The following is a 17,062-nucleotide window of genomic DNA, read 5'->3' as shown; positions in this document are numbered from 1 at the left end:
CTCTCTCTCTCTCTCTCTCTCTCTCTCTCTCTCTCTCTCTCTCTCTCTCTCTCTCTCTCTCTCTCTCTCTCTCTCTCTCTCATACACACACACACACACATAAAGACACACACCTGTCCCACACACCAGGAGACACACTGACGACTGGCAATCAATATATTTTTGTGCACATGCTCGATTCACATACATGTTTACCTGTGACGGTAATACCTGTGTCATGATCAGTGACGTCATCAGTGACATCATGATCTTGAACCAAACACTGAAACTCAACCTTCATCTTCAGGTGCATCACACCAGCTCTTCTCCATCTTGCTGTAAAACCCACATCAGACCTTCTCAGAGCCTTTTCCTTGAAAAACTCTTTTAAATTTAAATCTCCATCGCAGCACTTTCTGTTTGATGACTTCCTCCTCAGTGGTCAGGGGATATTTCTGTGTGTGTGTGTGTGTGTGTGTGTGTGTGTGTGTGTGTGTGTGTGTGTGTGTGTGTGTGTGTGTGTGTGTGTGTGTGTGTGTGTGTGTGTGTGTGTGTGTGTGTGTGTGAGTGCAGCCCATGAAGATTCACTTCACTTCTGCCTCTGACCACTGAGACACTGACCTCGGAGCTGTGAGATCCGTCAAACATCTACAAGTAAGTAACCAGGACATTTTCTATTGAGCTTTTTAGTGACGACATTGAAACAGATATTAATTATTATGAATTAATGCACACACTCATATTTTTTATATTTTGCAGTTTGAACACAATTCTCAAACGTTGTGTCAAAGAACAGACGTTTGAAACGACCTGTTGAATCACGTTTATTTTGATGGTTGTGTTGTGATGTCAATGCAAACCTGCACATTTCAGCTGAAAGGGACATTTTCACCCAGAGCAGGTTTATCTTCTCGATCACAGGAAACAGAAAGAATCACTGAAGTGATTTTTTTATGTTTTTTAATGGTTCTGAGTATTGTCACAGATCAGGGGCGTTTCAAGGGACTTTAGGGGCCACGGGCAAAAGGGATCAGGGGGCACCCTACATCGAAATGAAACAGAATCCCGTGATACCAAACCACATCAATCCAATCTTCAGACGCTTCTTTTAGAATAAAAAATACAAAGAAAGTTCTCGTCTTCAACTCCTCTAAAATTAATGTTTTCTTTGAGCTGTGAAATCGTTGCTGTGAAAAAGTAAAACTGCTGTCGGGTGCCTGAAGAGAATGATATTTTATATTTATATCATATTTATATAATATCATTTAAACCACGTCTATTATTATTGTTTAGTTTGTAGAAAGCTGTAGAATTGTTTTCTGTCGTCGTCTTCATTTCCCCTTTGAGGGCAGAGCCTTCCTTCTGTAAACTGCACAAACTATCGACTCTGTTCTACTGAATCTACTTCCACTGGCATGACTCAGTTTCGATGGATGAAATATCACCTACATCATCTCGGCTTCTCTACTCAGAATTTCTTCTTCTTCGTGAGGCTATGTTTTCACCATTGTTCCTTTCAGAGGTTTAATTTAGTTTGATGTTTTCAGGTTTCACTAAATGTCTGAGGACTGGAAGAAATTCAGCTGTTTCCCATTTTCCTCTATTTCTATTTTTCCACAGACGTGAGGAGACAAATCTGAAAATAGACATGGGTATAGACAGGTTTGTGTGTGTGTGTGTGTGTGTGTGTGTGTGTTGTGGACAAGTCAAATGTACCCAGCTGAGTCATTGTGTCTGAGCATGTGTCAAGGTGTGTGCATAGGCTTATAATAAAACTCTGTGTGTGTGTGTGTGTGTGTATTGTCGGACAGCTTATAAAAAGTGTTGGTGTCATGTCACAGTTCTGTTGTTTACTTATTTAGGGTCAGATTTGTGCGTCTGATAAAATGGACGTAATTTACCTCAAGTGAATTTAGAAATCAGATGAAGTATTCAGGAGTTGTTGCAACTGAAAAACAGAAGAAAGAAGAAGAAACAGGAAAACTATAAATGTGTCTTTAATACATTAAAATATTATAAGTCTTAGATATGGTTACAGCTCTTAAGTATGTCAGTCGGGGTATGAAATAAATATATCTTTTCTTTTAGACATACTCAGTAATGTCTCCATGTATTGCAGTTTTTTCTAGAAGATACAGATATTCACATACTCAAGTAAAACTACAAATAGGACCAGCATGGACCTGATGATGGAAGTTTGTTTCTGTGTCTGCAGCCTCACAATGTCTCCTAACACCTCCGTGCCGCTCCACATCCTCAAGTCCTCTGAGGACGACCACAGGACAACGGTGGACATCGACACCATCATGGACACCTTCAGCATCGTCCTCTACACACTGACTGTGGTGCTCGGCATCACCGGGAACTCCGTGGTGATCTGGGTTGCTGGATTCAAGCTCAAGGTGGATATAACGTGTCGAGGCTATGAGCCATGAGTGTATTTTATATGTGTTATACTGTAGATATACTTACACTCACAAGCCTCTCTGCATTGGGTTCGTCTGCTATAAATACTGTCAACACATTATCCTGAAACTTTTATGTTCATTAACTGAAGTAAGATGCTTCACCTTTACTTTAAATTTACGTATTAATACTTTTGCCTCCTGCACCACAGGGTTTCACGACTGAAGAGTTTTCTGCAGACCCTAAATATCAGTTGTTTCAGTTGAGTTCACTCAAACGCAGAAACTTGAACTTCATGGTTCAGTTGAGAAACCTGATATTTCTGCTCTTTTCTTTTCTTCCTTCTCAGCCGAACGCCATGAACGTGTGGCTGGTGAATCTGGCGATGGCCGACCTGATCTTCTGCTTCACTCGCACCTTCTCCCTCATCAAGAAGTTATTCTTTGGCAAATGGCCCTTTGGCGTCTTCCTCTGCAAGTTCAACGGCTTCTTCAAATACGCCAACATGTTCTGCTCCGTCTTCCTGCTGGCAGTGATCAGTCTGGACCGAACGCTCTGCGTCTGGCTGCCCGTCTTCACCAAGCGACGGCGCACCCTGTGGGCCGCGAGGGTGGTGGCTGCCTGCGTCTGGGCGGCGTCGATCGTCCTCAGCAGTCCGTACTTCGTCTACCGACAGGTCTACCTGGGGAAGAACAACAAGACCAAGTGTTCTTTTGAGGTGAAGGAGACATCACAGGGCGACCAAAGCATCAAAGTTGCTCTTTACTCCATCCGCTTCATATGTGGCTTCATGCTGCCTTTCCTGGTCATCATCATGTGCTACTTCCTCACCGGCCTTGGCATCCGCCGCACACGTCTGTCTGGGAAAAAGCGTCCTCTACGTATATTAGCGTCCTTAGTGATTGCGTTCTTCCTGTGCTGGGCTCCGTACCACTGCCTCCAGCTGGTGAAGATGGTGGACAGTGAGAACAAGGTGGTGAAGATATGGCACCCTGTGGCAAAGGGCCTCACCTACTTTAACAGCTGCATCAACCCGCTGCTGTACTTCTGCATGGGGCTGAACGTGAGGGGGCGGTTCAGGCAGAGTCTGTCGGGGGTGTGCAGAAAGGCTCTGGCGGATGACGTGGAAGGACAGATGACCCAGTCCAACGACCTCTCCCTGGACTACAGTGGAGGATCGAGACAAACCGCTGCCGTGGCGACAAGAAGGAGTCAGGCAGCAGTGGACGTAGGTAAAGTTTGAACCTCTCAGACTGATCGGTCAGATTTAAGGACCAAACACGTGACGTGGTTTAAATCACTGTGAAGAGGAAGGGGGAAGTTGGACAGTAAATGTATTTCAGAGTGAAACTGAAGGAAATATATTCAAATATAAATTAAAGGGGAATCGAACTTTTGGAATCAGTTCATCGTCTCCGTCTGCAGCTGCGACACGAAGTCCTGGCAACAGTGACAGTCCAGGAAATGTCCACTAGAGGTGCTAACCCTAACCCTCACCAAGGACAGACTGTAATTGTCTCACGTTCAAATATTCAAGATAAGTCTTAAAAAAGGGATGTAAATAAACATATTTAGAGAAAGGAAACAAAGCAATTAGCCAATTAATTCTTAATTAAACAGGAACATCTCTCAGCTCACACCCCCACTCAACAGGCTCCTTGTTAAACCACGTTTAAATCTTTATTTGGATCTGCACCAATTTCCACACACTCATTAATATCAGTCGTCTGTTACAGAAAGAGAAAAAGAAAAGGATGTGTAGTGTTTGCAGTATATAATTCAAGAGATATATTTTAAGTTTAATGTACATATATTTTTGTCATTTAAGATTCATTTAGAATATATGTAGGGTTCAATAACTTGTTAGATTCTGTTGTACTCACACCTTCCACCAAGTTATTGTGTAATCCTGCTTATGAATAATGAAAGGGGGATGAAAACATATTCTTTTTGGCGGAGGTGACAATGATAAACATTGACAGATTTTCTAAAATCAGGAAATAACCCCAAAGAAACGAGGTTACTAGTTTGATGTGTTATGTATAGATCATGTTTGTGATAATAAAACTTCTGTATTCGAACTGACCGATTGTGGAAGTTGTGATGGAGCAAAAATAACATTCAGATATTTGTGTTAAAATGTTGCAAGTAGAAAATCATAAATAAATACTCAAGTAAAGTACAGATACCTGAAATATCTACTTAACGTAACTTTACAGAAGTATTTGTACTTCCTGCTTGACCGCTTCAGACAGCCGACCCTCACAGACACATCAGATTTTCCTGCACATGTTTGATGCGTGTGATTAAAGTGTTGGATGAAAAGTGGAACTGAGTCTGGAGATGCAGGGAAGGACGGTGAAGGGAAGTGAGACACTTCTGAGGAGACACAGTTATAACTTTATTCCTGACGCTGAATGCAGACAGACGCTCAGATAAGGTGAAACTCAACAGACCATGTATATTTTCATTTTCTGCATCAGGAGCGTTTCCTCGACTGCATGTGTCACTGACTTCAAGCTGCATCTTTACAGGACACAAAGAGAAGAAGCTTGATCCTTATTGACCGGCTCATAAAACACACGTGTGCTCTGCAGGCGACTCACACATCAGCAGGACACAACACAATAACGCTGGTGTGACAGATATTAACAGAAAGAAAAGACAAAAAGTGAAAAGAGGATGTGATCGTCTCACTAGCAACTGGATGACTTAAGAGGTTGTGAAACCATCGAATTAGAAGTTTCATTTCAAAACTTAAGTCAGAGGAGCTCAGAATGAAAGTGGCATGATTTAATTGCAACAGGAAAAGAAAATAGAAGTTTCTACTGCATCTGAATTGCCATGAAACCCAGATATTAAAGAGGAACAAGTGAACAATCACCTCTGATGTGACTTTTCTCTGAATTTTACTTTAAACAAGTTGCTCTTTGTTTTCAGCCAAATTTAACCTGATATATATTTCATATTTAAATCAATTATCGATCATGTCATTTGAACAGTTTTTGCCTTAAGGGTGTTGGTGAATTAATTTACACACACACACACACACACACACACACACACACACACACACACACACACACACACACACACACACACACACACACACACACACACACACACACACACACATCTGCGTTAGTCTGCGGAGGTGCAGCTGCAGGTGAACTAAACCTAAATCTAATGTGTGAAGAGTTAAGGGTAAATTAAGGTTAAGGGACAGATTCTGCGATTTTCTGTCACTCTGTGTTTTCCAGGTGTGAGCAGGTGAGGGCGGCGCCAAAGTCAGAGCCACACACACACACACACACACACACACACACACACACACACACACACACACACACACACACACACACACACACACACACACACACACACACACACACACAGAGTTGTGTCTCCATTACTCAATAAGGACACTACATTGACTTACGCTGAATTCCTGGAGACTTCTCTAACCATGGTTAGTTACCATAGTTACTACTTGCCTAACCTTAACCTTAACCTAAACCTAAACCTAAACCTAAAACTTAACCTGACCTTAGACCTAAACTTAACCTTAACCTAAACCTTAGCCTTAGCCTTAACCTTAAACTTAATCTTAACCTTAACCTTAACCTTAACCTTAGCCTTAGCCTTAACCTTAACCTTAACCTTAACCTTAGCCTTAACCTTAACCTTAGCCTTAGCCGTAACCTTAACCTTAACCTTAACCTTAACCTTAGCCTTAGCCTTAACCTTAACCTTAATCTAACTGAACCTAAACCCGAACCTAACCTTAAACCTAACCAAACATAAACCTAGACCTAACTTAAACCCCCTAACCTAAACCTACATCTCACCTTAACATTAACCTTAACACAAACTTAAACTAAACCTAAACCTAAACCTAAACTTGACCTAAACCTTATAATAAACATAAATCTAATCTTAAAACATGTCTTCACTTAGAATCTAATGATGTTGTGGGGACTAACGGTTACACGTGTGAATTTTGGTGAACCTTCGAAGCCCGTTCATGTTCAATCTGCGTGAGCGAGGAGGTGAATAAAACTTCTGCTTCCTGTGGCGAGGGAAATCAAAGTGTGGACTTCAACTTTGAAAAAGTTGTACCTGCGACATTAGCTTTCACTGTGTGAACAGCTTTGAGTCCCCACAACATCAGTAATACCTGGAGCCCACATACACACACACACACACACACTTTCTTTACTTCCATAAGCATACTTTAGAAAATGACCTTATCTGCCTCATAAAATAATTCAAATGAACGAGGACAACTCGCTGCTGCACAAACTCCGGCTGCAAACAATCTGAACAAAGATGATTAAACTGGAGAAAATGTTTTTCCTTGTTAGAGTCTTGTCAGATTTACAGGCAGGGCCCTAATGATTTCCTGTTCCTATTGAGAATGCTGACATGCAGGGGCCCCACCTTGTCCTCAACCACCCAGTGATTACTGCACCGTTTAGTCTTCCACTAATTCCTCCTACAATGGAGCTGCGTGGATGTCACTTCAAACTACGCAGCCGCTGATGTAAGTGCAGAAACCATAAGTAATGAAGATAATAATGGTAATTAATGGTTATGCAACAGTGTAATGCAAACAGTATGATTAATACATTCCTAAAATACTATCACCTTATAAAAGAGAGGTCATAATAACAAACATGAAACACACCTATTAACATTCACTCATTTATAGTGTTGTAGTTTGATAATTCAGATTTTGTTACCTCTGCACCAGCCACCAAACTAAAAGACAACAACACAGCCTCGTTAAAAACTGTTAAATCCTCACAGACGGATTTAGCTCCTGTCCACTTCTATCTGATGACGTCATGAAACTGACACGTAACAGCTTCTGTTCTGTTTTATGTTCTTTACTTTAACGCATAAAAAACTAGACCAAGGTTCCAGTTGAGTTCCAGCCGTCGCTGCTACAGATTTCTGGATTCAGGAGATATATATAGAGCAGATGTAGATATAGATATAGATGGATTCAGTTCAGTTTCAGCTGGAGCTGGTTGTGACAGTTGAAGCTGACTCTCAGTCAGTTCTTCTCACAGGAGATGGAACCCACTCAGCAGAGTCACAGAGAACAGACGCTCAGGGAGTGAAGGAGGAAACTTTCTCATGTTCACACTCACACATCAGACTCACTTTAACCAAGCTGCTGCTTCAAGGTAGAAAAGTTGTGTAGTGTTGCTAATTGAAGGTGCACGGTTTGACAATTTGACATCCAATGAAAGACAATGTTGTGTTGCATTGTGGGAAATGCAGAATCCAAGGTCAACTTATAGGAACTGAGAACACATTTTAATCGTATTTTTGATTAACACCAGTCACTTAACATATGTCAACAGTTGCTCACACAAGTGCGTGTTCTTGCCCTAAGAATAAAAGTACTTTTTAATGACATATGTTCTTGTTCTGCTTAATTACGACTACACGCCCTATTTCGAGGCGTAGTCGTATTAAGTCATTAGCATGACAGCTGGATGAGAGGGTTTCCACTGAGCTGATCTGAGAAGAGTCTGACCTTCATTCTTTCATTCATTTAAGAGCGTGGACAACATGTCCTGGAGAAATTTGCATTAATTGTAGTTTGGAAGCAACAGCACCAATTACAATGGGATTCATAAAGTCACGTTTCCACAGGAGGTTATTTTTTCACCTCCGGCCAATAGTTAGTTTGATTGTCTTTCAGCAGGATGACGCAAACATGTCTCGATGAGGTTGAAAGTTTGAGTTGAAACTCGGTGGAAGGATGGGACATGGGCCAAGACAGAACTCAGGAATAAATATTTTTTGCTTTTTTACTTTTTGACAATGTGTGTGTGTGTGTGTGTGTGTGTGTGTGTGTGTGTGTGTGTGTGTGTGTGTGTGTGTGTGTGTGTGTGTGTGTGTGTGTGTATGTGTGGGTTTCAGACATTAAACGTGTGTGTGTGGAGTAACACAGATGTAACTGTCTCTGTGTTTGTACTTTAACCACAGTCAAAAACTGTTTGTATGGGTCTTCAAAAGTTTTGAAACTATATATATATTGTATTTAAAGTTTATTCAACATCGTCTTCATGACAAAGTGCTTTTTTACAAACAGACAGGAACATAAACAGTAACAGACGAATCACATTGTCATATTAAATGTAAAACTGCAAAACGAAGAAACAAAATCCTTTAGTTTGTTAGACTCTTCTTTCTGATTCATTCAAAAATAAATATAAAAAAAAATCCTAATCTATATTTGATATATTTGCTCTTTACAGTTTTTGTGTTACACGAGAGCAGCTTTTATTTAAAAAAGAAGAGATTTCTCTTTTGAAGGCAGCAAACACTTTCAGCTCACGTGTTTATTCTACACAGACAGAAGTAGAGAAGAAGACTGCACTAATAAATCTTTAGACAATAAAGGCAGTAAAACAGTTTAAATTAGTGTGATTATCAATAAATAAGGGACAAACATAAACCAGACTCCCCTGACTTTTCTTCAGTCAGCGGACACTAAACTTCATTCATTCCTCTTCACATTACAAATAGAAGCAGCAAAGATTTACTGTGTAACAGAACAGATCCTTCATAACAATCGGTTGTGTTGTTCTTTGCTTTGTCGTTTTCTCTTTTCGTGCAAAGGTTCAACAAATCACATGAATAAATGTAGACTTCACATAAATAAAACATGTATATGTAAATACATTTTTAAAATCTTATCTACAGCAGGAATTTCCAAGTGCTAAAAAGGTTTTGCTTGTGCTGAGAGTCTGTGTTCACACCATAGTCCCTCTATCAAGAGTTCCGTTGTAAGAACTCGAATCAAAGTCAATTTCCTCAAAATCGGAGTCGTCCTGGGAGTCGTCGGTGGAGCCGGAGTCGATGGTGGAGCCGTGGTCGATGGTGGAGCTGGAGCCGATGGTGGAGCTGGAGCCGATGGTGGAGCCGGTGTCGGCCGAGGAGCCCTGGGAGGAGATTGCATGAACATTAGTGGGTAAAGTAGAAACACCACCACACCTGCTGGCAGCTGACGAAGCCACGGTGGCAGCAGGGTGCGGTGGACATCAATACATCAGTACGTAACGTTTCCACCACTTAGAGCAATTAAAGTGTTTGCCTTCCAATTAGGTGCACCAGCCCCGATAATTAATTATTTTAAGAATGACAATTGATTTAGGACACATGATGATCGTGAATGCAAAGTGACTTACACTGGTTCACTGCTTCGTGAACCTAAGTAAATAAAAGTGTTATAAGTTGTGCGGGAAAACCTCTCATGACCTGTCAGAGCTCCCATGAAGTTTTTAACTCTACTAGATTCAATGGACTCGTGTAGATTAGTATTAGTAGTGGTTGTAAATACCTTTTTGCCTTTCTTGTATCTAGTTTTTTTGGGTTTTTGTTCTTTGGGCTCGGTGTCCAGGAAGGATACAAAATGGATCAGGGTGTAAAATCTGGATAAACACAAAAAAGAAACAGATTATTATAATTTCAGTTGGGAAGTGGGAACATCACGAGCATCACAAGGTGGAGAAAAAAAACAAGTGGTCACCTCTGGTAAATCATGGTGAAGAACTGAATGATGACCGACGAGGCGAATCCCAGAATGAACATGAAGGCGATGGGGTCGATTTGCGCGTCTTCTCCGGTGTATTCCAGGTCGAGCGTGACTTTTGGGAGCCTGATGGCGAAGACGGCGTTGAAGACCTGCAGGGTGAAGGTCGCCACCAGCCACAGGCCATTCGCCATGAAGAAGGCGAAGTTGATCTGTGTGTGATGAGAAAGAAGAGATGAGTATCAGGATTGACTGCACTCTGGTTTCAGGCGGGAGCTGCACTTAACGTCTTGGCACTGACCTTGTTCCTGAGCTCCCGCAGGTCATTGGCCATCTTCTTCTGTCTCTCTTTGTCGTCGGGCAGAGGTTTCAGGTACTTCTCCTGCAGTTCTGTCCAGAACCCCAGCTCTTCCTGCAGGAAAACACAGAAAACCTTTCTTTTAGTTTTTCTCCCGATATATTCACACATTCACTCAAACTCCTTCATCATCACTCTCTCCTGGACAAGGCAGGTTAAAATGTGATATTCAATGAAACCGATCAATCAAAAGAGACATATGCACCTCGTCCAGTTTTTCCTCCAGCAGCTGCATGTCAGTGGAAAACTCCTGCAGTTCCGTGATCCAACCTGGAGATCAGAGCGAGACAAGTCTGAGTTAACGTCACATCTGCAAATGTGTCAAAGTATTTTACACAAAAATAAGCTTCCAGGGATTTTTTCGTCAAAACTTACTTTGGCCCGGACAGTCGAAAGCAGGTGTTGCCAGACTGAAACGCAAACAGAAAAAGTATTAGTATCACCTCACGCTTTATAAGACTTTCATGTCAATCAATGTCCGACCCTCAGAACGTACCTCTGCTCTTCCTCTGGGATCCTGTTGTCTTCCACGATGGTGTTTTGGGGCAGAGGCTCGGCCTGTACGGGCTCTGGGACCATGCTCTCCTGGCTCACAGTCAGCTGCGGATCTTGAGACCTCTGGCTGGGCTTTTTACAACATTTCCACCATGTGGAGACACGCTGGTAGGCGCTATTGGCTGTGAGAGGAAAAACAGCTTCAGTTCAGTCAATCAAAACAACAATATTGGTCTTGATTTGTAGTGTAAGTGGCTTGTTAATGAAGTTCACCTTTCTGCGTTGTCAACTGCGGGGTGGGCACTTCAGGCGCGGCAGCCTCACCGGCAGGTTTCGTCTCCCTGGTGCCCCAGGACACGTTGTTCATGTTGACCATGGTGTAGATGGTGAGCAGGAGGTAAGCGCTGGGAATGCAGAGGATGTAGAGAAAGCCGTAGAACACAAGGTGGAATTCCTGAGGATGCAATATTGCTGTGATGACATAAATGCAGGCCATGGCGATGACAAAAATGCTGCTGGGTGTCAGGATGGTTTTGTCCTTGATCATTGCACCTGACAGAAGAAAAAGGTGCAAATAAATGTTAGGATTAAAGCATCTTTAAGCAGCACAATCAAGTAGCTCCACATGTGACGTAATTAGTTATACCGGTTCTAACACAACTTACCGATGATGGACATCGTCACCACCAACATGAGGAATGCATATATGATGCTTAAACCTGCTGCCACATTGATCTGAGTGTCCGCCTTCAGCTTGAAGCAAAGACCCAGGTAGATGGCTGGAGGCATCACAGCGATCACCAGAGCTGCAGCGCCGTGCATCTCAAAGATGAAGGACAGACTTCCTGGATGACACAGAGGAACAAGAACAGACGCAGGGTTGAACTTACTTGTAGCTCTTGCCATTGAGCAAAGGGCTTTTATTGCAATAAATAAAAACCAACCTGCAGTTAAAAGGCAGATGGTGGCAGGTCCCAGAATGGCTGAGACCATGGCAAAGAGCTGGTAGAACATGAAGGGTTTTGAGATGGACGGGTTCTTCTTGCAAATGGTCTTGGTGGAGCTCAGCAGATCCACCACATTGGCCAGTGTGGATGGTCCCCATCGCCGTCGCTACCATTGGGAAAGAAACATTAGCATGATTGTATCCCGTTGGCATCAAAATATTGGTGAACAGGGTTTGACCTGCAGCTCTCACCTGGTTGTATAATTCTTTGAAGTCTTCAGGTGCGTTGGTGTAGGCGTCGGAGGCGGCGTTGTACTCCACCCTCCATCCCTGCTTCAGCAGCAGCGTGCAGAGCCAGCGGTCCTCACCTGCAGAGGTCAGGTATGTGTGAGAGGAGGACGGAGAAAACCTCAGACAGACAAGACGTTCCATCTAACAGCGTCCCTTACCTTGGTCGTACTGGATGTAGTGGCTCGCCTGCATGGACTTGGTGGAATATCTCTTCATCACGTTGTCGTCCATCAGGGCCTCTGCTCTGAACAGGCTGAAGCAGCCGGGGCTGCACAGCACGCAGCCAATCACGTGCTCCGCTGTCTTCTGCAGCCAGTGACTGACAGAGTACTCAAACTTCTGGAACCACACGGCAGGACCTGCGGAGGAAATACAGATACGGTCAACCTTGACTCAAATCTTTCCTATTTCCTCCGTTGGAATTTATCCTTCTTTTTGTTACTAAATGCCGACCTGATCCCGTCGGGTGAATCCTCCCACATGCTGCCCCGACACGTGGGTACATTTTCAATCGATCGATGAGCAGCATCACAGCGGCCGGCTGGAAGTCTGTGTCTCCATCTAAAGCCAGGATGTAGGTGTTGTGCTTCTCTTTCTGCAGGAACACAAACAGTTCACTTGGTTTAAATTGTAAGAGTAAAATCTTTCATGTTTCAATTAGAAATGATCTGCATGAATGTTCAAGATCAACAAAAATAAACAGGTTTCCCTGGTGTCTGACCTGGACCTCTGCTCTCAGCTCCTTCTCTTCACATCCCTTCTGCCAGCGGGCATGATACTTAGTCATGAGTTTCCAGCCCAGGAGATAGTAAAGATACATAACCTAGAAAGCCAGAAATAAAAATGTCATATTCTGAATTTTTAAATATGCGATGTGTGTAATTCTAACTGTAGTTTGTTATTTTCCTACCTGAGACCATCTCTTCCTGTGGCGGATGAGGTCTTTGTCCTTGAAGTGAACGTTGATGTGGTTCCCGTGAGGCATGGTGATGACGAGGCGACCTCCGTACGGTGTCGTTATGAGCGTCTGGTCGGGGAAGTAATGCCGCTTCACGAAGAACTTATCATCAACGTTTGTAAAGATGCTGAGGACAGAGAACAAGAGGAACATTTCGTTTTTCTGGTGGTCTGCCAAACATCACTCTCGGGATTAACACTGAAATTTACTGTTGACCGGCTCTTACCCGTAAACTTCTTTCAAGATTTCCACGAGGTTCTTTGCGTATTTGTTGAGGCGACGCACTTGACTCCCCTCGAACGCATCATCAAAGTATATGTGGGCTTCGAAGGAGAAATCGTCGAACTTGGGGTCTGTCTTTGGTCTGTACCTGTCCAGTCTGCAGTGATCAGAGAAACAAGCAGAGGAGCTATGAGCTTTGCATGTTGTTTTGTTTGTGAACAAGATTACGCAAAATCTCCTGTACAGAGTGCTACGAAACTTGGTGGAGGAAGGTGGCATGGATCAGGAAAGAACTCATTCCATTTTGGTACAGATCCGGATCAGGTGGTGGTTCTAGGATGTTTCTTTGTCACTTTACTTAACATTGCATTTTTCAACGTTTTCCTTGTCTTACCGGAGAATAATTCATGGATCATATAAAAGGGAGATCAAAGTACGGATCTACTGAATTTAAATGTGGCTTCATGAGGAGACTGTTGGGCCTTGATGATTTCCAGTTAACTCACCTGAATATCGATATAATGATGTTCATCATCTCATTGTAGGTCTCGTGCCACATGGTCGCACACAGATACACCATCACTGGTTCCAAGCCCTTAAAACTGCACATGATAGGATTTGCATATTTGAAAATTAGTGACATCGAACAAATTGACGTAATAATGGAACGAGATGGGAGCCTGTTCCCTCGCGTGCACCACAAATACTCACTTCTTCTTCCTGTTTTTGGACTGGATGTCGAAGCGGGTGTTGAGTAGCAAGGACTGCTCGATAAACGCTCCTTCGTACAGCCTCCGGACAAATATGTCCTGGGTTCTCTGGATACGATTCACATTGAGATACCACAGGTGGACAGTGGCCAACACAAGCCCGAGCCACCAGGCCACGGCTGAACCTGAGGGAAGATTCATAGATGGACGATCAAAATTCTGAAAATATTCCCGCACTAAAAATAAATCAATCTGTGCAACTACATCAGGATGTAAGGTTTTTGAGGGTGGGTTGTCATGTGTGGAATAATGGCTCCTGCACACAGCAAAGCACTGTTGCTCTCGGGTATGTGGAACAGGGCGTGGTGCCCAGAGGAACTCCACATTTTGTCCGACATGCAGACAAAACTATGTGTCCCTCTACAGGAACTTCTTTCCTGGAAGTATTGGGTATGTACTGTATGTCTGTGAAAATACATTGCACTGAACTTTAGACAAAGCTCTGGTTCGTTACCTGTCAGTAAGCCAATGTCGGTTATTTTGGACATGTCCAGGAAGCACAGAGTGTGTGTAACATCTAAAACCAGCTGTGGGAACACGCTGCCATTCAGGTTGCGGTTTGTTCCATCCACAACCACGTCGCAGTAGCTGGTGAAGTTGATGCTTGCGGTTCCATTCTGACTGACCCTGTACTGCTGATAGTAAACGATGACAGGGACGACGAGCAGAGCCATGACAGCCAGAGAGGCCAGGTACAAAGGCAGGATGAAGCATCGTCGCAGGGCGTGCATCTTGCAGCCGGCAACCGCGAACCAGTGGCAGAGCGCTGAGGAGATCAGCTGCACCCCGATGATGATGACTATAACCCTGGTCTCACGGCTCGGGATGGACGTCACGATGTCCCAGTCCATTTTGGCCAGAGGGACGTAGGCTCCGAGCACACAGGCGGTCACCCCGATCCTGAGCACGCTGGAGAGGATGTGCAGGATGTTCTGACACCTTGTTGCCTCTTTACAAATATCCTTGAGGAAGACGGAGCTGCTGTCCTTGCTGATCAATTTGAAATAGTTCTCCCACCAGTTGAAGGAGACCAAGAAGGACGCACCGACAGCCAGACCCACCCACATTAGCTTCTTGATGTCAGTAGGATCCTTCATGATGTACAGGACAATGAAGAGGATGTAACCCAGCAGAATGAGGAGGAAGGCGCTGATGGATGGCAGCAGGTAGTGGTTCTTCTCCTTGGCTTTGCACTGAGCGCTCACCTGAAGCAGCGTAGAGAGGACGGCTACACCGTTCAGTATCATCACGTTGGTCACGATGTCCAAGTGTGGCATCGCCACGATGGTGAGGATCGCCGCGCCCACTGACACGAGAAACTCGAAAAACAGAACCTGAAGAAGAGAAATGATGAAATTCAACAACACTGACACCAGCCAGGGTCTGTAAGAGGCTTCAGGGATGATGTTCTCAGATGTTGACTCTCGTCTTACCATAGCAATAGTTTTCTTTCCTGGCATCTTTGACGTTTTGTAGCAGGCCTTCCACAGGCTTTTGAGAAGTAGAAGGACACTGGAGGCGATGAGAGAGCAGCCGATACACAGCAGAGCGACGGGTTTGTGCTCCGATGACAGGACTTGTGTGCCTTCATTTGCCAAAGTGACAAGGAGGAGGAAAGACGTCTGTGGAACAGAGGAAAAGATCGAGTCAATGTGAAATCAGCAGCTGCTCCACAGACATTCACTGGGCCTGTAACTTAGTGAAATGCTTCTGAGTTGTCTCATTACACCAACATTTAATTTAAACTTAACCGTTATGTACAAAAACACTTCTAAAATAAGAATTTAATCAGAAATCCTGTTCATAAACAAAGTAAGTGACCCACTTCCTCTTCATGTAGCAACATATTTAATCATAATTATTTAGTGTGTAGCTGTGCTCATATATATCATTCATTTCACTTTAAAACATTTATAAAAACAACAAACCTTGCTGCAGAGGGCCAACCCGAACACCATCAGAGCGACTAACAAAAGACAAATGATCTTGAGTAGTTTGATAAGTTTCCACGGCGTATGTTCGTCTTCGACCATGGGGACCTCTCGACAGGTGTCCCACGCCCGGCTGAAGACAAAGAGTTCAAAGTCAAAAAAGCTGATCAAGGAAATTGTGATAAATACACACAAATGCAATAAAAGTAAAAGAAGTATAGTTATGAATAAAAAACATTAAAAGATAAGGTATTGTGTTTATTAATGTATTGTTAAATGAATGCTGGTACCTGACAATATGATACAATATATTTAAATTAATCAACAAGTTGCAATAATGGGGAAATGTTTTCATAATTGAACGATAACGAATGTATTTGTGATTACATCTGCTTAGAAAAACATTTTGAAACATACATTATATATTTTCTGCTTAAACAAGAACAGAACTTGAAGAATTCCAAAATAAAACATCAAGTTAAGATCTAAATGCCTCACTAATATTATAATAATATAATATAATTCGTTATCCTTGAAAATAAACATGAATGGCTGAAAGTTGACTTAACATTATTATAAATACATCATATGTAAAGTGCGGACTTACTTCTGCTGGTCTCTGTCTTCCTCCATGATGATTATAACAAATGGGTTATTTCTGATTGGGTGCCATTATATAAAGCACCTTGATGACTCATCTCAAACCATCAGCTACGCCCAAAGTGCTGCTGCAGGTGAATCACGAGAGCAGACTGTTCCACAAATTAATCCTCAGTCGTTAGTGTAATTCTAAAAGAGAAAAAAGGACGATTTCTCCTGAGCGGCTGTCACACGAGCATGTTCCGTGTGTTGCAGTATTTGCTGTGTGTTGGGAAAGGAACTCTAACAGAAACTGACTTGGTCTGGGCTGGTGTTCGGGGTCAGTTTTTACATAAAAACAGGTCTGACTTTTCTGCTGACAACATTCCCAACGATGCAGATGTGACGGAGGGGGGAGGGGGGGGCTGTTCACATTATATATTGTCACTATTTTTTTCTCTCATGTAACTTATAACATATTTATTGCTTTTTGTCTTACTGATTCCCTTTTTATTTTTACTCCCCCGATGTAGGACTAATAAAATATTTAGTTATGTCATTTTAAAAGAAGGAAG

General features: G+C 42.9%; 2 protein-coding genes across 2 annotated transcripts; one reads left to right on the top strand and one right to left on the bottom strand.

Moving 5' to 3' along the window:
• The first annotated feature begins 542 nt into the window (after window positions 1-542).
• LOC118124640 (C3a anaphylatoxin chemotactic receptor) lies at window positions 543-4,569 on the top strand. Its single transcript, XM_035182675.2, has 3 exons — window positions 543-633; window positions 2,195-2,381; window positions 2,735-4,569. The coding sequence occupies exons 2-3, from the start codon at window positions 2,202-2,204 to the stop codon at window positions 3,626-3,628; spliced, it is 1,074 nt and encodes a 357-aa protein (XP_035038566.2). The 5' UTR covers window positions 543-633; window positions 2,195-2,201; the 3' UTR covers window positions 3,629-4,569.
• Window positions 4,570-8,476: 3,907 nt separating this feature from the next.
• On the bottom strand, window positions 8,477-16,035 carry LOC118124576 (chitin synthase chs-2-like). The gene is made up of 21 exons (XM_035182561.2): window positions 15,906-16,035; window positions 15,411-15,599; window positions 14,432-15,311; window positions 13,919-14,102; window positions 13,714-13,809; window positions 13,212-13,364; window positions 12,938-13,112; window positions 12,749-12,850; window positions 12,481-12,622; window positions 12,186-12,386; window positions 11,989-12,104; window positions 11,735-11,903; window positions 11,456-11,635; window positions 11,064-11,342; window positions 10,792-10,972; window positions 10,671-10,705; window positions 10,501-10,565; window positions 10,239-10,349; window positions 9,935-10,149; window positions 9,746-9,836; window positions 8,477-9,347 (listed from the first exon to the last, which is right to left on the bottom strand). The coding sequence occupies exons 1-21, from the start codon at window positions 16,008-16,010 to the stop codon at window positions 9,159-9,161; spliced, it is 3,858 nt and encodes a 1,285-aa protein (XP_035038452.2). The 5' UTR covers window positions 16,011-16,035; the 3' UTR covers window positions 8,477-9,158.
• Between the last annotated feature and the right edge of the window lie 1,027 nt (window positions 16,036-17,062).

This window comes from Hippoglossus stenolepis, chromosome 17 (assembly GCF_022539355.2).
Source record: "Hippoglossus stenolepis isolate QCI-W04-F060 chromosome 17, HSTE1.2, whole genome shotgun sequence".
NCBI lineage: Eukaryota > Metazoa > Chordata > Actinopteri > Pleuronectiformes > Pleuronectidae > Hippoglossus > Hippoglossus stenolepis.
The sequence above is the reverse complement of the archived record's forward strand: the minus strand, read 5'-3'. Positions and strand labels throughout refer to the sequence as shown.